The sequence below is a fragment of the Cryptomeria japonica genome, chromosome 8 (assembly GCF_030272615.1).
Source record: "Cryptomeria japonica chromosome 8, Sugi_1.0, whole genome shotgun sequence".
Taxonomy (NCBI): domain Eukaryota; kingdom Viridiplantae; phylum Streptophyta; class Pinopsida; order Cupressales; family Cupressaceae; genus Cryptomeria; species Cryptomeria japonica.
This window is the reverse complement of record NC_081412.1, coordinates 469,946,582-469,967,922: the sequence shown is the minus strand read 5'-3', so window position 1 is coordinate 469,967,922 and position 21,341 is coordinate 469,946,582. Positions and strand designations below refer to the sequence as shown.

General features: G+C 37.2%; 1 protein-coding gene across 1 annotated transcript in view; it reads right to left on the bottom strand.

The window, feature by feature from the left end:
* The window catches only part of LOC131079542 (glycerol-3-phosphate dehydrogenase SDP6, mitochondrial), a 114,772-nt gene that overhangs the window by 67,006 nt on the left and 26,425 nt on the right, over positions 1–21,341 (bottom strand). The window contains exon 2 of the mRNA XM_058017519.1: positions 6,949–7,422. Within this exon, the coding sequence (XP_057873502.1) occupies positions 6,949–7,422 (474 nt within the window). The remainder of the gene's footprint in view (positions 1–6,948; positions 7,423–21,341) is intronic.

The following is a 21,341-nucleotide window of genomic DNA, read 5'->3' as shown; positions in this document are numbered from 1 at the left end:
GTTTGACAAAAATCACAAAAGAGATACTTTAAGTAACTTAAAAACTTATGATCATGAATTCTTGATTTGTTGATTTTTTCAATTCTATTTACTTTCTAATAAAAAAAATTTCAAATTTTTTGGTTACAGAACTTCATCAAGGTTATATATTTGTAATGGGGATAAAATGTTAATGGAGTATCTCTATGAGGTCATGAAGGATGCTAATGAAACCCTATCATATTATTATGGTGGAAATAAGAGAAATGTGAAATTATTTGGAGAATAATTGATCACAAATTGACCAACCAACTACACCAGCCAATACATGCCATTGGATACTACTTAAACCAATTTTTTTCTTCTCCAATTCCTTTAAGGCCAATTAGAAGATTACAGCAGATCTCACCGCATGCACAAAGAGGATGACACCCAACAAAACCATTAGAGATACATTCTTGACAATTTATAGGTCTAGAAAGCTGTGAAGGGAGGGTTTTCTTCAACCCTATGCATTCTAAAGGGAACAATCCAACAGCAAGGTAAAATGAATCAAGTCATTTATACACTTATTTAAGTTATTTGATAAAATGCAAATTTAGCTTTGATATTTCCAAATTTAACTTAATACTTATAATATTACTAATTTCTTTTTATAAACTTGTGACAGGAATATTATGTTGCTTGAACATGTAATCTCCAAAGGCTAGCATCTGTGTTTTATGCTATCCTTATGGCACTTATGAGTGTGAGTGCAATTAGAGCCTGTGAATGCTTTCAGATGAAGATGGGGGACATGTTGACTCAAGAGTGCCTCAATGACCTTCTCTTTGTCAAATACAACCTTTATCTCTACACCAAAAAAGTAAAGGGGAAGAAGTTTCATGATTCCATTGACTTCAATGATATTGATCCTTATTAGGGTAAGAATATCATGTTTAATGACAAAGATCTTGCTGAATAGACATTAATCTATCTTTGAGATTTGATTACCAAGGGCAAGGAAGTCATGTTCAATGACAAAGATCTTGCCAAAATGGAGAGACAAGCAGTAGCAAAGTAATATGAGATGACACGATGAATCATTCCCTCCTAAAAAGGATTTAGATTTAGCTTCAGAGGCTGGCTACTACTAGGAGAGAACAGAAAAAGTTGGAGACAAATTGATTTAACAAAGATTGATAATCAAAATAGACAGTACAATTTTTCTTAATTCATTCACTGCACTTCTCAAGGTATTTTATAGAATCTATCTTAAATGTCAAGCTTTGTCAAGTTCAAGTCTGAGTCAAGTTTTTGGGATGCTGAGTTTTACCCAAGTCCAAGTTTTTGAACTATGGTCAAGGGTATGACCAGGGCATGGACCAGCAGAATACAAACTGGGCAGTGAGTCAAAGCCAATAATCAGAAGACAAGGGCCTTCGAATACTAGACAAAGTTACAGATGAAAAACCCTAAGGCAATGACACCAAGAAAAAGATCCTAGTGCATAAATGGAAGTAAATATTACAAAAATTGGTACAGTAGATGATTGAACCTGAAACAAGAAACAAAAACACCAAAAATAGAGGCATGTCCAAGCAGAGTTATTCAGAAGATGGGCAGAGGCCCATGAAACTCATGTGTGTAGATGAGAAAGTTCAGAGTAACTTTCTTCGGACATCCTACTCAATTACTCCTGGAGTCAAAGGGACCAGAGGAGATGACACGCCAAGTCCCCCAACTGGCCTTATTTGCAATTCAGATTCCAAATGGACAAATATCCTGTCACATTTGCAGTCTAGGTGGTTGCTATCATTAAGCAGTTAAAATGGGGATTGATGTTACTCAACTTCAAAGCAAACTATAGCAAAGTACAACTCTATATGTTGAAGACAGCAACGATCCAAAAGAGGAAAGGAAATTTGGAATTGAAAGATTGAGAAGACGCTTCAGATTAAAAGTCCCGATTGGGCATCTTGTTGCAAGAAGATACCAGCTTAAAGCTATTGTTCTCTGTCAGATCTTGCATTGATCCTTCCACAGTGGTCGTCAACATTGATGCTCTTAGCTCTTCTGGCCTAGGCCTTGCTGCAAACATTGTTATAGCACCACTTTGCATTCACAGTCTCCCATTTTGATCATCATAAGCTTTATGCTTCATTGAGGTGACCTTCTGTCAAATGGCTATTTGTACTTGTGCTTAGATCTTATGGTACGAGGTTTAATTATTTTTTGTTTAACAGTCTTATTTTATTTCTTTGCTTTAGCTCTCATTGTTTAATTTATTTCATAAATTAGGGCCCTCTTTCTGAGTACTTCCTCTATTTTAATAATTATTATTTCAAGTCACATTGATCTACTTCAGTCATGTGAGGACATTAAAATTCTCTCTTTCTAACTATGATGTACTATAAGAATCATGTTTTCAAAAAATGCTATCACATTGCGGATTCATATACATTATTTTTATTTGGTTATCCTGCAAAAACTAAAGACTCTTGACATAAACACAGTGATGGAAATTTAGTTGTTAACTGCAATTTATATAAGAATGAACAGTTCTACAAATCACAATTTGCCTATACATTAAAAGAACAAATGCAACAACATTAACAATACTATTTTGTATGAAAAAATAAAACCCAATTTCTATGGAGATTCCAATGTAATTCATTGCAAATCTATGTATATTCACATCAAGAAAATTGCCATTTTGTACCATATTCCCTATGCTGCTAATACCAAATCAAAATCATTTCCTGTTATGGTATTGTTGTGCGAATCGCACACCCATCCCCGTCTTGGACAGGGACCCCCCGGTTTTGTGCCTTTCTGTCTTTGCGGAAGAGGAATGGGATATGAAGGATCAAGTTGGTGAGTGATGAAGTCTAGAATGTCATCTTAATCTTCAAATGCCCTGAAATTTGGCTAAGTCTAGAATTTCCTGACCCTGAAATTTGGCTAAGTCTGGAATTTCCTGATCCTGAAATTTGACTAAGTCTGGAAAACTGAGGAATCCTCCAAAAACTAGAATTTGCAATATAACTCCTGGAGGTCTGAAACCACTCTCAAACATCTTGAAAGTATATATGGAATATAACTTAAAGTATAAGTCCTTCTTCTTTCTTATACTTAAATGTTATATTCCATAAAATGATCCTCCGGGGAGATCTTGACAAACTTGCCCAAGTGCCCAAGCTCGCACTTCTTGAGAAAAACGTTTAAAAACGCTTAATTTGCCCAATTTCGGACCCTGGGGCGAAAATTTGAAAAAGTTCAAAAGTTGCAAAAATGCCCCAGAGGTCCGAATTTCACTTAAGACACCCAATTTCGGACCCTGGGGCCGAAATTTAAAGATTTCAAAAAGTTTGCAAAAAGCCCCCAGAGGTCCGAAAATCACTTAAGTTGTCCAATTTCGGACCCTAGGGCAAAAAGTGAAAAAGTTGACAAAACTGGCTGGAGGTCCGAAATTCACTTAACTTGCCAAAAGTGCTTTTAGGTCCGAATTTCACTTAAACGCCCAATTTCGGACCCTAGCTCCGAAATTTGAAAGTTTGTTATAAATTTGCAAAAGACCCCAATGGTCCGAAATTCGCCTTAAACCTTTAAATTCGGACCCTAGCTCCGAAATTTTAAAGTGTATCGATTTTGCAAAATCGAGCTTTAGGTCCGAAAATTCTACAGGTTACAAAAAAACGCTGGGAGCTCCGAAGTTTGTTTAAGTTCGCAAAATATGCTTCAAAACGCTGAAAGCTCCAGAAGGTTAAAATCGCGAAATTACCAAACGCATTTATAGATCCGAAGTTTTACGAAGGGCATTTAGGTCCGAAAACTTTTCTGACTTGTAAAAAAGGCTAAATGCTCCGAAATTTGCAAAACGGGCCAGAAGGTCCGAAAATGATAAAGCGTTTAAATTCATTCAAAACACTCCGCAATTTGCAAAGGGTGAAATAGCTCCGAAATTTCAAAATATATATCAAATTTGCCAAAACGTGTTTAGCTCCGAAAAACTCCCAGTTTGCCAAAAACGCTTGAAAGGTCCGAAATTCTTAGAGTTTGCAGAGAGTGGCAAAGGGTCCGAAGTTTTTGAAAATTGCAGAATAGTGCCAATGCTCCGAAATTCACCAGAAAAGCATGAGTTAGAGGATTTTAAAATTTGCAGAGGTTCTTCAAACCTCCAGAATCGCGCCATAAACCCATTCAAAACACCCAAGACTCCAAAGGTAAAATCATGCAGAAGTAAATCGCCCAAACATCAAGACCAAGGATCAGATTTCACATTCGAACAGAAAGGAGAAGCATTTTCAAGATACATCTCACAAAGAGCTTCTCAAGCCAGACGTCGTAATTAAATTTAATATTTGTTAAATTAATTAATTAATTTTTCAAATTAATTTAATGAAGTGAAATTGGTTGATTGATCGCAGGACGTCATCGAAGAACCAGGAGAAGGCCTCAAACGCAAATCAAGGAAGGATCACAATTCAAGGCCAAGCGCTGAAGACTCGAAAAAGAAAAGATGTGGGAACATGCTGCAGGAGCGCGAGAGCAACCAAACATTGGTAACCGTGCCGCTGAACAAAGATGAAGTCCACCATCGGGACCAAAGACCAAAGAACACTGAATGCTGCAAAGTTTATGCCTTCTCAAGAAAAAGCACACAGTTGGATTTAAGTCCAGAAATTCAGTTTTAAAACTGAAAAGGCTTTATTGTAAACTGCCTATGGGTCCCGTGCAAAATATTTTTGTGGATAACTATTCCTAACCACCAAGAAGATTGGATAGACCTGAATTAAAGCCAAATGGTGGCAGGTAGTTGAGATAGTTGCTGGTTGGATAACTGAGAATTAATTCGGCATGGGTTAATGCTGCTAGCTTCTGAAAGGCAGATCAGGGCCCTTGGATGCAGTCCATCCTAGCCTTTGATTCATTATTGTAAAATCTATAAAAGGCAGGGGCCTTTCTTTTGTAAAGGGGTTAGATGGTTAGATAGTTAGATTTTAGAGTTAGAATAGGTTAGATCTTAGCAGTAGCATAGAGATGCTGTAGAAATTGTTGTAATAGGCAGATGAAATCAATATATAGACATTGATTTGGTGTTAATTGTCTTGTTTTCATCCTGTTTGCATGGTTTCTTTCAGTATTTTAGATAGATCTTTCTGTTTTGGGTGTGCAGGTATTTGATAGATTCAGGCTCATACCACTGAGGATATACTGATTGTGTGTCCTTTTGTGTGGTTAACCTGAGCCTTCGATTGTGCTTAGTTCAATTGCAGATGTCCGTCTAAGCTGTGCCAGAATTGGGTGCTTAGCTGTGCGTCTCCAGTCTGAAAATCTTCCAAGTCCCTTTGAAGATTGCACCGTTCCTGCAAGGTTGTGAGCTATTTTGGCCAAGCAGGAATTGGTTATGTTGAATCCGTCTACCCGCATACCTGTGTTGTTAGTTTTAGATCTCCTAACCCTTTCCTTTTGCTCTTTATTGCGTAATTCGAGAATCACGGCAGACTAGCTTGTTGCAAATCGTAAGTCCCCTTGTGTTTCCAGCATAAACACATCAAGCCACTGAGAGATCCCGCAGTCAAGACCTGACAAAAGAAACCTTGAGGTTTTCTCCTTTGATCAAACTTAGAAAACAGCATTAGAGACTTCCTTATCTCAAGAGAGAGTAGGATAATCAGTTGGCTATTCTATTCTGCGTTGGCCGTATGGAGTTTGCAGCAATGCAATTTCAGACACGTCAACAGGTATATATAAAAGAGGTAAAAGTAAAGCATAAAATAATTACAAGATTGAAAGGCTGTACAATGACCGTTTAGGTTCTATATCCATAGGAAGACAAAATGAAACAACAAAAATTAGAACCAAAGCATAAAAAGTAAAAAGAGAGCCATTCCAAATGCTTTCAGCGGCAAAAATGAAACAAAAGAGAATGTTCCAACCTCTCTTTTATTTCCCCACACCAGATAGATCAATTCATCACAACAAGCTCATATCTTTGAATATTTTTCAGAATGGGGGATGTGGCATGGTAGCGAGAGGAAATAAGTGAATATCATGGGACAACCTTTGATCCTAAATTCGTCAATGTTTTGCTGGAATGAGTGAATCTCCAAGTAGTTACATTGACTTATTAATATTTTAGAATATAACTTATAAGTTTAACTGAAAAAGGCCAACCCAAGAAAAGACAAGTTTGAAAAGCTCAAAAAGCACCAATCATTTGAAAATCTTGAAAAAGTCATAGAAGCTATTCCCAAGCACAGGCTGTGTATATGAAAAAATTTGAGTTGTCATTTCCATTTATTAGGAAGAAAATCCCTGACAATAAAAACAGTTATAAAGGGATGGCAAAGTTAACAAATAATATAAGTCATGTGACCGTTTGGAAGATTCAAACCACAGCAATATTGTAAAATGGGTTACTTTTGAAAACAAAATATAAGTTTTTGACTATACCATTGTGCATCCATTCAATCACAAATAATAGATTTGTTCAAAACTTCGATATATGCAATTATGTCTGAAAGAGATGTCTCTAAACAATAACTCAAATAATTCATTGATTAAGAATGCAATATGAGGTATATATATGGTGGACCATGAACGCAAATCTTTGTCTTTTCAAGAACATTAAGAAAAAGATGAAATAATCATGAGAATGAAAATTTGGGAAGTTGAGCAACAAAGGCTGATAGGTGCATCAAAAGCAAGGATCTTTGTTTTCCTGTTTATATTATTGTAAACTAACATGCATCTTGCAAACAATGACTTGTCAGTAGTCATGTTTTCATTTTTTCTCTACAACCCAAAAACATTTGAGGAATATTTCTGCAACAAAAGATTATGGAATTCCTCTACTGATTGATACTAATTATGAAAAATCAATAGAGTTATTGTTAAACTTCATTTGCAATCTAGGTACCATCTATAGAAATTCACATGAGATGCTATGAATAGTAATACTACTAAAGTAAAGCCATACATTACCTGTCAAACTATTCCGAACACGTGCACCTATGATTTTGTCAGTAAGTTCATCCTTGTGAAGTGCTATGGCTTCTGCATGATTAAGCACTGCTGCACCTGCTAATGCAGCTGTACAAGCCAAGCCAACATTAAGGCGTGCATCATTCATTTGCCCATCATAGTAAACTACTGTTCCCTTCAAACTTTTATCATGTCCCCTTTTTGCAAGAGTTGGAAAGAGTTCAACTGACTCCTGTGCTGAACAGTAACGTGACACATGCAGCATTCGTGTTCCTGCAACTATGTCGTACAGCTTTAGTCCAGCCCAAAAATATAAGACTTCAAACCAATTATAACAAGGAGTCATAGTTGGCAAAGCATTGCAAAGATGTGGTGCATTCTTGATAATTCGATCCCGCTCCTCAAGAGCATGAAAGACCAACTTTAACTGTCCATAATCAAAGTTAAATACTGCCTTTTCCAAGTAACGGACACCTGTTTGAACAAACATAAAAATAGTCTATTAATCTAACCTATGCATTCATAGGAACTAAAACAGAAACAAAAGATAATCAATTAAAACTAAAATCCCATTATCACAAATCTAATTTGGAAATTCAAAATTATCAACTTTGTACTTTACCACATTCCATATGTGTCATTGGATTGCTTTGATGCAAACAATTGCTATCCTTGCAGGCTAACTATAAATACAATATCCATTGCTTGTTTCATAAGTTAAACAAATAAGACAAGTTCCCTTCAACCCTAGTCAGATTAGTTTTACAAATCAAATAAGTCCCCTTTTCGCAAATTCGGCGTATTCAATGTAATGCTCCAATGAGCGCATTTAGTACAAAGCATGTGCCTGTAAACTTTTACCCAGAGATGGCACATGAAAGCTCATTGACATGTTTGAAATTTAAAATGGCCTCAAGAATTGCACAATATTTTTAAGATGGAGCTATTGTTTGCCAAGGCAAGCATTTCAAGGGGAAGGGCAGTTGTTAGTGCTGCAAATCCTCCACTTGTTTCCCATGCTTTAAAAGAGAAAGACTACATTGAGGGATGTCATCCCATACACCAAAATGTCAGGAATACATGGCCTGAATTCTTCAGATATCTAAGGGTTTCATCTTCTTAAAACTATGTTACTCCTATACCCTTCACTCTCCATGTACACCATGGAGATAATTAATGGACAAAGTTGTGAAAAATATCCAAGACAAATGAAATTCCTTGCTAACTATGTGATGTATTTGAAAGGGAATTTACAAAAAGTTTAATCTGACAAAAAACAAGGCAAAGGAGTGGATCCTTGCAATGGTGATGAAGCAAAAATGTTGCTAGCTAAGAGATAACAAGCAGAGATGAAGGTAAACTTGCTCCTCCACATGCTTCGGTTGGAAGATCCAACTTCCCAAATAACAAGAGAGATAATTCGAAAAATGATTTTGATGTGAGATCCTTGTTATGAATTCAAATCTAGCACTGTAACACTCACAAAAAAACCATTCAAAATCTTCTTTATTGGCATATCTAATTTTAGTGTTCTACCATTATGGATGGCTTAGGAAAGCCCTTCGTTGGCGAACATCATGTTATTTTTCAACAGTAATCCCACATTTCTTAAGGGCACTTGAGTGTATACAGTAACAAAAGATCCTCTTAACAAAGAATTAGATACTTGAGAGTCTAAAACCACTGAGGAGATATGAGCATCTAAAATTGCACAATTTATTACACAGTGGCCCTGCTTAGCAGAGTTGCAAGCAGAAGATATAAAGAAAATATGTGCATTTTGTACCTGTTTTATGTGCATGCATTGAACAATGTACCAGAAAACATCAGAAAAATAGATTATATCACCCAAATAATTGATGATGAAAAAACACTTCTGCAGTTTATATGCAAACATGAGTTATTTATTATATAATCAAAAAGGTAAAGTTGCAAAGGTTCATCGATGCATGATTTTCTTACTTTTTTTTGTCCTTGTTGCCTATATGAAATAAAAGGAACTTCGTGTGCCACTTTTCCTAGTGAAATGTGGACATTATGGAGAAGATATTCATCCAAATTGGAATTGAGGTAAGATGACAAATTTCTCTATAAACATTATCAAGCTATGCCAACTTTGCAGTTAATGTTATCAAACTTATCTCTGAGATGATGTTACAAACCCAACTTAAAAACCTGCTTGAGCTCCAAACCTTACAAAATTGGAAACTAGAATGAAACAGAAACCTGAAACTCACAGGAAATCTAATGCAACTGTAGAAATCTAGGAATGCAGAGCTATAAAGTCTGATCTGAATTAATGACTAAAGTTTATTTTATATAAGTGAAGTATGAAACAAATGGAAACTATAATATGAAACTACAGAAAAACAAAAATTCAAACAAAACCTTGAAAAAAGCACTTAAAACATTGGTTGCAACAGTACATGAAATATAAGAAAATAAAATAGAAGAGAAAGGAATTTGTTTTTACAAGGGTGTAGATGCCAACTCAGACTCCAGCAATATGGGTGCTAATTAGCCAAACACAATCTTCAGAATTGTGTACACATGCTTCTTCCTTTCCAAAACATGTCATATTTTAGTTCCCACTTTAGTATTTTATCCTCTTGCATGTGAGATAATTAGTTTTCTTACAAAAAGTACACATCTGATGAACCAAAATCCAAATGGACCAATAAAGATGGACCACTTATCCAAAAAAACGAATTGAATAGATTTGTAAGTGGACCCATTCAATTAGTTTCATTGCAACAACAAGGTATGAATGCTTATTATCATTGTGTTGTTACAGAATCCTGCGTAAATTGCTTTCCCCTCAAGTGATTCGTAGAGTATTTCTGGGGGCCCCTCACCTGTGACATCCTTCAACAATAAACATTCCATCGAATGAGTCATTCTAATTTTACCTCAGTCCTTAGTTTCTTTTCTCAAGTTGCCAAAAGATACTATGGAATCAAAACAACATGTTTCTTATCAAAATATGAAGGCAAAGTGTCAAAAAGATTTTGACATTTTGCCCTTTATCTTCTTTAAGTGTGAGACATGGAAAGTGTTGATATGTTTTTAACTTTTTTAGGCACATGCGAACACAAAATAAGATACCATAAGTATCTTATCCTCTCTTGAACAAAATCTCTCGGATGCTGAAGATTAGCTTAAAGATCAATCAAGACGACTCCAAGGTTCATGTATGTAGGTTCACTACGTGCGGATAAACTCTGTTGGTTGATGTGATTATACCGGAATCACAAGGGGACTTCCATTCGAATGCCTGAATGTTTGATTTGCTGGAACTTAGATCCTATCTACTCAATTGGAAGATAAAAAATAGCAAAAGAGGTAGGGTTTGAGAGAGTCTATGGTAGGACCTAGAATGTAAGAAGATGAATGAATGACTTTATGGAATCCTATTGGGCAAGGTCTCACCATCAAATAGAACAATTTGAAACAAGCTCAATGCAATCTTCCAAGGACGTTTCAAAGATATTTGAACCAATACCACCAAACATTGATCACCATTCAAGTTAATGCATAAGCAATGAGTGTAGGACAATTCGAGGTTAAGCTCATGTTATTTCAGTTGACCACGCAAAGCACACCTACAGTCAACAAGAGGCTAGTGGTATGGATTAGGCGGATTCCACATAAATACATTCAACAAATTCCTCCACTCAATCTAATTATATGAAAGCAAATTGAGAAGCAAAGACCATGCGAGTTGTTGAAGTAACAAATCAAATTCACCATAACTTCAATGAAATCAATTACTCTTAGTTAATTAGAGCTCCTAGACTCCTAAATACAAGACTCCTAGACTTGACTTGAGTGGAGGAATTTGTTGAATGTATTTTGCTCCAATTTAAGGCTTGGAATTAATGATTAATTATGTTGATGTATTTTTTAGGCACATGTGAACACAGAATAAAATACCATAAGTATATTATCCTCTCTTGAACAAAATCTCTCGGATGCTGAAGATTAGCTTAAGGATCATTCGAGACGACTCCAAGGTTCATTAATGTAGGGTCACTACGTGTGGATAAGCTATGTGGTTTGATGTGATTATGCTGGAATCACAAGGGGACTTACATTCGAATGCCTGAATGTTTGATTTGTTGGAACTTAGACCCTATCTACTCAATTGGAAGAGCAAAAGAGGGGGTTTGAGAGAGTCTATGCTAGGACCTAGAATGTAAGAAGATGAATGAATGACTTTATGGAATCCTACTGGGCAAGGTCTCACCATCAAATAGAACAATTTGACATAAGCTCAGTGCAATCTTCTAAGGACGTTTCAAAGATATTCGAACCAATACCACCAAACATTGATCACCATTCAAGTTAATGCATAAGCAATGAGTGTAGGACGATTCGAGGTTAAGCTCATGTTATTCCAGTTGACCACGCAAAGCGAAATTTTGTTATAGGTCTTGTCCTCATCAAGGACACAAAGTGAAATGTGTTATATGTCTTGTCCTTAGGCCCGTCATGGAACGAATTTTATCATTATAGGGCCTGTCCTTGGAAAGGACATAGAGCGAGCTGCTTATCTTGACCTTAATCACTCAAATAACATGAAATGAATTGATAAGAACATGCATTACAAAGGTAAGCAATCAAATTTGACATATAGGTCTTGTCCTTGGGAAGGACAGAGAGCGAAAATTTCATTTATGCCTTGTTCTCTCAAAGGTCAAAGAGCGAAATCTATGTTATAGGTCCAGTCCCTAGCAAGGACATAGAGTGAAGTGCGTGTACCTTGCATGCGATCCGAAGCAAAATTCAACAAGGCAAGTATTTTGGCACCTACACAAATTCAAAATTTCAAATTGCTAAGGAGGGAAAACAATGATTTACCAAGTCGGCCAGCACCAAGAAGGATAATTTACGTTTTGTTTACACCACATCAAGTCGGCCTTGCATCCCAAAAGACACACCTCTACCCTAGGTCGCATATATATGAGAGGTTGAAAGATCATTTTAACATCAAGTTAAATCCCTCTCTATAAGCAGCAGATCACCGAATCACTCCAGCAAGACACAGAATTTCTCCAACTAGACATCAGATTTTTTCAGCACATTGCAAATTTCATTAAAATATAAGTGAATTGCTCCAATACAAGGGCGAAATTAGACTTTGAAGGTGCAGACCTGATGATCAAGGAAGACAGATTTCATCATTAGACAGCCTATATTCACCCTTAGACATTAAGTTTACCTCTTAGACAGTGAATTCAGTTATCAAAAAGCACATATCAGACCTGCAAATGTAGAATAAGAATTAAGTCAAAGTGGGAATGTGTAAAGGTTATATATCATGTGAGATTGATGCCCATTTGTTTGTTTTGCAAGAAGCAAGGTATGAAATCTAAGAGATCAGATTAGAGGAAGATTGGAGTAAAGACCTCAAGGAGAAAGTGTCAACACCAAGGACAAGATATAAGGAAGATGCCTTCAAAAGAGCTTCACCATGCAAATACAAGAACATCAAGGGGAGAAGATCTCAAGATATCAAAGATTCTCACCACACCCTGGAGGCATGAAGAAGATTGGAGTAAGGATCTTAGGGAGAAGTCATACAATCACTCCATGGCAAGCAAGCAAGGATGGAAGGAGGACTCAGCTCCCTCAATATATCCCATCACCACTACTTCGAGCAATCTTGTAATGTCGAATATCAAATCTTCCAAACCTACAAGTGCAAGTTGAGGTGGAATCCTAGTCATCATCCCAATCACTACTTCACCAATCCAAGGGTTCCACATCAGCATGTCTAGATGCAATGTACCTGACTCACCAGTGATGGCGCAAACTTTGAGGCACCTACCCTTATCATCTATTGGTCATGCCAAAGTGCTGTAATTATTTTATTGGCCGAACTAAGTTTGTTGCAACAAACCTCAATTAGGGTTTCCATTGTAAAATCTTGGCCATTGATCTTAAATTGATCTGAGCCATTAAATTGTATTGAGAGCACTATAAAAGGCTCAAGCTCTTCATTTGTAAAGGTTAATAGTCAGCAAATAGCTAATAGCAGTAGTTAATAGTCAGTAGATAGTCTTAAGAGAGTAGAATAGAAGTTAAAGTAAAGTAGGAAGAGAAGGCAGAAATTGTTGCCAAATGAACTCTATTTTCATTGAAGTCATGGTGAAGTGGGTTGTTTCTTTACAATGTGCATGGTTTCTTGTTGGATCCTCATGTTAGATGATAAATAAATTAGATTGAATGGAAAAATTTGTTGAATGCATTTACGTGGAATCCGTTAGTCCATACCACTAGCCTCTTGTTGACTGTAGGTGTGCTTTGCGTGGTCAACTGGAATAACATGAGCCTAGACTCAAATCGTCCTAAACTCATTGCTTATGCATTAACTTGAATGGTGGTCAATGTTTGGTGGTATTGGTTTGAATATCTTTGAAACATCCTTAGAAGATTGCACTGAGCTTGTGTCAAATTGTTCTATTTGATGGTGAGACCTTGCCCAGTAGGATTCCATAAATTCATTCGTTCATCTTCTTACTTTCTAGGTCCTAGCATAGACTCTCTCAAACCCTACCTTTTTGCTCATTTTTATCTTCCAATTGAGTAGATAGGATCTAAGTTCCAGCAAATCAAACATTTAGGCATTCAAATGTAAGTCCCCTTGTGATTCCAACATAATCACATCAAACCACAGAGCTTATCCACACGTAGTGACCCTACATTCATGAACCTTGGAGTCGTCTCGAATGATCCTTAAGCTAATCTTCAGCATCCAAGAGATTTTGTTCACGAGAGGATAAGATACTTATGGAATTTTATTTTGTGTTCGCATGTGCCTAAAAAACACATCAACAAAAAAAATTATGCATTCAAGTTCCTGCTGGAAGCTCAACAGTACGCAACCTTTCCCATGCATGCCAAAATCTTGTATGGCCCACTGTAGTGAGAACCAAGTTTCCCTATTCCATTTCTTTTAAGAGACTACAATTTCCATGGTTATAACTTCCAGAAAACTCAATCATCTACCTAAAACTCTCTCATTTCACTGTAGTCTTGAAGAGATTTTATGCTATATTGGGAACCTTCAAGTTCTCCTTTAATTGCTTCACATTGGCAAAAAAAACACAGTCTGCTTGCATATGTGTGTCTTCAATAGATCAATCAATCAACAAGGGAGGATCATAACTAAATAAGACCTTAAATTCTGATATCCCATACATATATGATGTTTACCAAATCAACATCAAAGGAAACCCTTTCGACTCAGAGATTTTCTAGTCTACAACATAATTTCTCAGGTACCCTTTGAGATTTGTTCACAATCTCAAATTGACTTTCTTTGAGAGTGATTGCTAGTTCTTCGAGTTTAAGCTGGTTGTGAATCATTTAAAAAACCCTATAGAGATAGTACATGGCCTCAAACCATCATTCCCCAAGCTCCCAAGAAAAACAGCATGCTCAAGGAATGTTGTTAAAAGTTCAATAAGGGGAATAGTTGTTGAATTGTCTTTCTCAAGCGAATTTGAAGAATCCACTGCACCATCCCCATTAATACCTTTAGCATGAGATTTTCTTGAAGGCAACTCGTGCAAGACTGTCGAAGAGAAGGGAGGGGGATCTGATTTTGTTGTAGCCTTAGGAATGTCATTGGGTGTTGGAATATCAATTTGTGCCTTAGGTTCAAAGGTGTAATGATGGGGCTCCACCCTGTTGGTGTACGTTTTATCATTCACCGAACATTGGAATAAAATGTGAAGGCCACTCTACCCTCTCTTGAACAAAATCACTGCGTGTGCCAAGATTGCAAAGAAAGACCACACGGCGACTCCAAGGCTTATATGTGCGAACAGGCGACTTTATGTTGGATAGCTTCCTTGGTTATGTATGCTGAAATACAAGGGGGACTAACGCTTTGCTTGTTCAATTCACAATGAAGCTCTATCATTGGGGACTTGGATCATGGACTTAATGAAACCTAAAAAGGAGATAAGGGTTTAGAAGTTTTAATCTATTTCTAAGAATTCAAGAGACGGTATTGACTCGGTGAAACCAATAACTACGCTTTGCTTCGCCACGCTAGGACAACTACACAAAGTGGGTGCAATCTTCAAGGGATGTGCTTATGATTTTCACGTCATGAATAACTACCATCGAATAGAACAATATTCATCCAAACAGAAGTTGAGCATCCAAAAAGTAACCTCAAACTAACTTTACATAATGAACAAAAATCATTTGTTCATCAAAAGTATGAGCGGAAGATTCACCATAAATCAATACTTATCAGATCTTGCATTTGTCTAACATACATGAAATAAAATCTAAACTATGATGAGGGATAAGAACCATGTAGACTCCAAAATAATAGAAGAAATCACCATCAATTTGAACAATGCATCACTTATTACTTTAGCAGTCATAAAAAACAATTTGCTTATCTTAACATGTTTTGCAACATGCTCCCATGATTTACAAATGAGGAGCAAGCTCAATTTATAGGCTCTTCAGTTACAATTCAATGGCCAGGATTGATTTTGAATCAACGGTTGAGATTACAAAATAAAACCCTACTTAGGGTTTGTTACAACTAACTAGCTCTCGACCAATGAGCAAATTACATTTGAGGACACTTGTCCTTCTTGCTAAATATAAAGCAATAATAAAATAGAAGGTTGCTGCATTGTGAAATATGCCTTCTAGAAGCTTCTGGATAAGTCTGATTCATTGAACCTGGACATGTTGACTTGGAACAATCTAATTGTTGAATGTCCTTCCTGAATTCTCCAATTTGTGTCCAAGAATTGTCTAAGTATGGAAATTTGTTTCAAATACTCTTCTTGCCACTATCTGATTCTGATTGAGAGCTTGTATTTAATTCTTCAGGAGATGAAATCCTTCAAGAAGTTGCCCTGATTGCTTCAATAGGTCTGGGATTGTAAATGAAATCCTCCAAGAAGTCTGGAATTTCTTTCTATATTTTTGCCAAGTTTGAAGACTTTCCTTTCTTGATGTCTTGAAATTCTTTCATGTGCCCTGAATTTGGAGAAGAATTCCCCTGTGCCTATGCCACAATGGAGGAAATTGGAACTTTCTCTGTGAAGTATTTCCCATACTTAGCCAAATTTTGGCTATTCATTTTCATTTTGTGACACCTTCATGCGAACCCTCCAACACCTAGCCAAGATTTTGCCCATCTCTATGCTCGAACAAACTTTGCCTGTGGATTTGCCCTCAATTCTTAATTTGGCTTGTGCTAAGTAGGACAAACTCCACCCTCGGGCAAGGATTTTATTCATTTCCTCTTTACTTTTCCTCTTTATTCTTCTTCTTTCTTCCTGTTTTCTTTCCAACACAATCAAAATTTGATTCTTTTGTTAGCCATTTATTTTTTTCTCTTGGCAAATTCCAACACTTGGGTTGGACTTTGGAAATTCCTTTCCTTCCTTGGGTAGGTGAATGAGTTGGCAAAGAGCCTTTAGAAATTCATGTGTTCAAAAATTTTCAAGTGTTGAATTTTTTTGAAAATTTCTCTTAGTGTTGAATTTATTTTCCCTTTGAAAATAATTCTAAGTGTTGGAAAATATATTTTAGGTGTCGAGCTTTATTTTCCAACCCTTTCAATCTTGATTGATCTTTCAATGGTGGATCTCATGTTTCTTGTCCAATTTGTCTGTTCCTCTAGCCATTTTCTTCTTTCATGGCGAATTTGGTCTCTTGCAAGGCCGAATTGGTTATCTTGCCATCATTTTCTAGTCATGGCGGACTTTGCACATGTTTTGACATACTAACTTTGTGCTATTTTACCTTGCTACCTTCAATTTCCCCTAGGCGAACTTTGTAGATGTCTAGTCTTGTGTAGGTTGATTGGCCAACTTCTCTAGGTGCTGGGCAGATTTTAACCTCTTCAAGCCATCTTTTCCTTCTCTTTGGCGAACTTGATCATCTTTGTGTCTATGCCAAACTTCATAGCCTTCCAACCATAGGCGAACCTCATGAATATTTGGACACCTTCCTTAGCTAGGCGGACTTTAGGCTTGTCTCGCCATCCAACCTTACTCTCTCTCCTTGGGTGGGGCGGACTTGACAAGTGTTTGGACATTTTTCTTGACTCTTTCCTTAGCGGACTTTATCATAGCTTTGCCAAGCTTGGGGTGGACTTTGCAGATGCCTTGCCACTTTCTTACATAGCTGGGCGGACTTTGGATTGGCCATTTCTTGAGCGAAATTCATCATTGATTAGACATTTTCAACTTTTCTTTCAATCCACCAACACTTTAGCCAAATTTTCCTTCATCTTCCTTGGGCGGATTTGCTTCTTGCTTAGGGAATTTCCTTGACACTTCAAATTTTGAAATTTTATTCTCCAAGGTATCAACACTTAGCCAATTTTCTGATTTTTTTCTCCCCAAGGTATCAACACTTAGACAATTTTCTGAATTTTTTTTTTTTTTTGCGGACTTCAACTTGTGTCGGACGGTGTGCAACTTGGCTGGGCGAACTTCACAGCTAATTAGACATGTCCAAACCTTGGGCGAGAATTTTGGCAGGCTCTTCGGACAGTCCAAGGCAGACTTGGCAGTTGATTGGACATCTCCCCTTGGGCAGACTTTGGAGTTGATCAGACAATCCAAGGTGGACTTGGCAGTTGATCTGCCAGTCCAAGGCGGACTTGGCAGTTGATCGGACAGCTCCCCTTGGGCGAACTAGGCAGTTGATCGGACATCTCCCCTTGGGCGGACTTGGCAGTTGATCTGCCATACTCCAAACTTGCTCCCATCCCCATCTGCAAGTTTGATTTGCCATGTTGATGTTTGATCTACCATGCCACCTATCTGAAATATCTGGAACAAAACTCTAGCCTGGAGATTTTACCCTGCTTTTTAGACTTGGAGATACAATTTTTTTATTTTGAAGACATGAACAACGACCCCATGACCTGTGGGACCCAATACTAGGTCTACTTTCAAAAAAGCAGAAAAAAGCAAAAAGCATGCCAAAAAAGTTGCTTCTCAGATTGGTCCCAAAGTGCCAAAAATCAAAAAAGCAGAATTCCTTAAAAATAGGAAGGTGTCAGAATTGACCCTAAGCAATTGCAATCTTCATCCTTCGGGCCTTCTGAGCACCTTGTCGATGTCTAAACACAATTCTGAGCATGCTTCCTCCATTTGACCCGGGATGACTCTCAAAATATCTAACTCCTTATTGCAAAAAGATGGGTGATTACCAGTTGCGACGCCAAGGCAAAACCCTAAAAAGCAAAAAACAGGGGTCCCCATTTGCAATGGGGCAATGTGTGAAAAGGGTCACAACACACCCCAAACCACTAAGTAGGTCTATCTCTTGAGGCCAATTCACTCCATCCATAAGTTGGCTTATTACATTGCATAGTAGTGTTAGTGTGATCAACAGAGAAACATTTCATGCATCTGAAAGGGATCCTCATATTCTACAAGCTACATCCAAATTTCATTCTTGACTTTCAAATCTAACTCAACAGGAAGACCATTGGAAAGGTTCATTTCAATGTATAAACGGAAACAAGTTTAGCTTGCATAATTGATTGTTTCGTCTACAAAGAAAATATACTTACCCAAGCTACTATTACCAATAGCAAGAAGGCTCTCTAGCTCCTAAAACTGCAACAACATATATGGAAGCCGAACCCAAAGATAGGCTGTTTAAAAGGGCTCAAAACAAGGATCAAAAGATGGGAACCAAGGTTTCGAGCAACAAAAGTCTCCATTGAGAAACCATGGCCCCATATCCAATACCTTCTTTGTGAATCGAATTCAAGGATTAAAAAACCCTTAGCACAAGGGTAAATGTAGACTTCTTGCTCCAAACCCTCCTTCTAGAATTTTGAAAGCCATGCATGCATATTGCTTAATTTTGGCCAAATTTTAGTGAATCTGCATATGAGGGCATGATTCTTGAGATATTCTTCCCTGACAAAAATACCCCCACCCAAATGCACCTCCAGAATTACTTCAAATCGACGAAATGAAATTGGGCCACCAAGATTTGGAATCGATCCATGAGTAGGATAAGGTGCAAGGCCAGAGAAAGAAGGGAGTGAGAGCCTATTCTTGCCTACAAGCAGATCCAATGTGCCCATACAACTCATGGAACCCTATGCATCAAAGATAGCAACAAGTGCATGATTTGTCACTAAAACTGAAACTTGTCCAAATAGTGATGCCCATCCAATGCCACCTGCGAAAAGTCTTTGTGTAGTTGTGTCCATTGTGGCATACAACTCCGTTCGACCTAGCAAGAAAGGAAAAGTAGGAGCATTATGTGGAAGAGTTAGGGAAGTGTTGCAAAGGCTTCAAAGCAAAGGAGTTCGCCATTTCTTTTTTTTATTCTAATTAAAAATCTAATTTAAATATTTTATTTTAAAATATTAATATTGAATAAAAAATAAAATTAAAACACAAATCAAAACACAAAATATAAAGATTACATTTTATTTTTAAAAAGAGCTTAAAATAAAAATAAAAGCTAAACTTGTTGTGGACAATGGTAGGATGGTTGGTGTAATATCATTGGGAATGCCCAAAATTTGTCCTATATCTCAATTTCCAAATAAATAAGCTTTTAGAAAATAGCTTTCACCTGATTGAAACCCTGCAAACAGATTAGAAACCATTTACAACAATAATTTCAATAAATAGATTATCATAGTTAAGCATATTAAATTCATGGCAAAATTATCAATTCAATCATAAAGCATTTAAATATATATGGAAGGCTCTGCCATATGAGAGCATGGGAGAAAGTGACTTCGATGGGGTGTCTCGGATCGTCTACCCTACACCCAAGAGCGGGTATACCATCCCTCTTGGCCTCATGTGGCCCATGCCATCCATATGAGGTGGTCTACCCAATGAAGTGTCCACTTTCCGTTCCCTCTCATCTTGCCAACCATTTCCCTCTCCCTATGATTGGGCTTCTTGTGTTGATTCACCATGATAGGGGGATGAGGTTACAACAAGGTGCCCCAGAAACCCGTCTCTCCTAAGCCCAAAGGCAGTACCCTTTGTACCCCCTTGGCCTTATGGGACTATCTAGTCCCCACCTTGAGGTGACGTACCTAGGAGAGTGCCCAATCATCGTATCCCTCTTGCAAACCTTATTCACTCTACCATGGTTGGAAACATTTAGAACATAAGAAGGATCCGGTATTATTCAGACATTCTACATATAATCAGTAAACTGCAGAAAAATCATGAATCAGATATAATATATGTGATGTCCCCTTCTAGTTGACATCTGTCAACTGAGTAGATTAGCCTATCACTGACCCTCATAGGCTGATGAGGTTGGGTAGAGGGTCCTCCAGAGTTTGATTCACCATCTTCAGAGCGAGCACTCCAAGTCTGGTTTTCGTTTGAGGTCTCCAGGACTCCGTTTGAGATACTTTCTATTTTTAGCAGTCCTACTATTTATAGCCAGTAGGTTGGGCAAGGACAAATTATGGTTTAGCAGTCTCCAGTTCAAACGGCAAGCATTTCTGATGAATACTTAGAGAGATATTAATATTTAATTATTTTAATTAAATATTAAATGGCGAACTTTAATGTTTTAATGTTTTAAAAGTCACTTTAAGTTATAACTTAAGTGAGGGTCTATTTCTCATCAGATGGGGCCAGTTTTATATTAAATGGAAAAAAGATTTATTTTTTTGACACTTCAATAGTCAAAAATAAATAATAAAAGTTAAAACATTATTAAAGGCCAAATCGCACCTTTCTTGGGAATCGCGCCAACCCTAAAATGGAGATGATTAAAGAAGATTTTAGGTCTTCTTTCATTATGCTAAGTTTTGATATTTTTGTTTGGAGCTCTGAGAGGAGTTTTGGCCTAGGGTTTCAACAGAAGATTCTTCTGCAGTGATCAGAGGTATCGATACAGGAAAACGTGGGATTCTTGTGCAACAGCATCAGAGGTTGTGAAATATCAGCTTATCTTGCTCTTTCAGTTGGTTTTATCCAGAAACCAAGATTGGACAGATTGGAAAGGGGTTTATTAATTTTTATCCAAAAGATTGGTTGCAGCCGCAGAGTCAGAACAGAGGCAGGAATAAGTGTGTGACAGATGGGGGTTTTGTGCACGTACAGCTTGCTGATCTGCCGTACCTTTCTTCCTTGAAAGGGTACGATTTTTGCTGAGGAGTCCAAAAATTCTGAAACAAATGCCAGAAGGGACACCTTGCCAATGTCTTTCCATCGGGCTAACATGCGAGTATTTCGGGTCAGTTTAAAACAAATTGCAGCTTGCTGTCATAAAATCTGTGCATGACCAGCAATAGGAAAATAAGGGTTTTAACAGAATATACTGGTATTTATCAGTTCTTCTCTAGCTTCTTGTTATTTTTATTTGAGTACTTAAATAAATGATGAACGGAT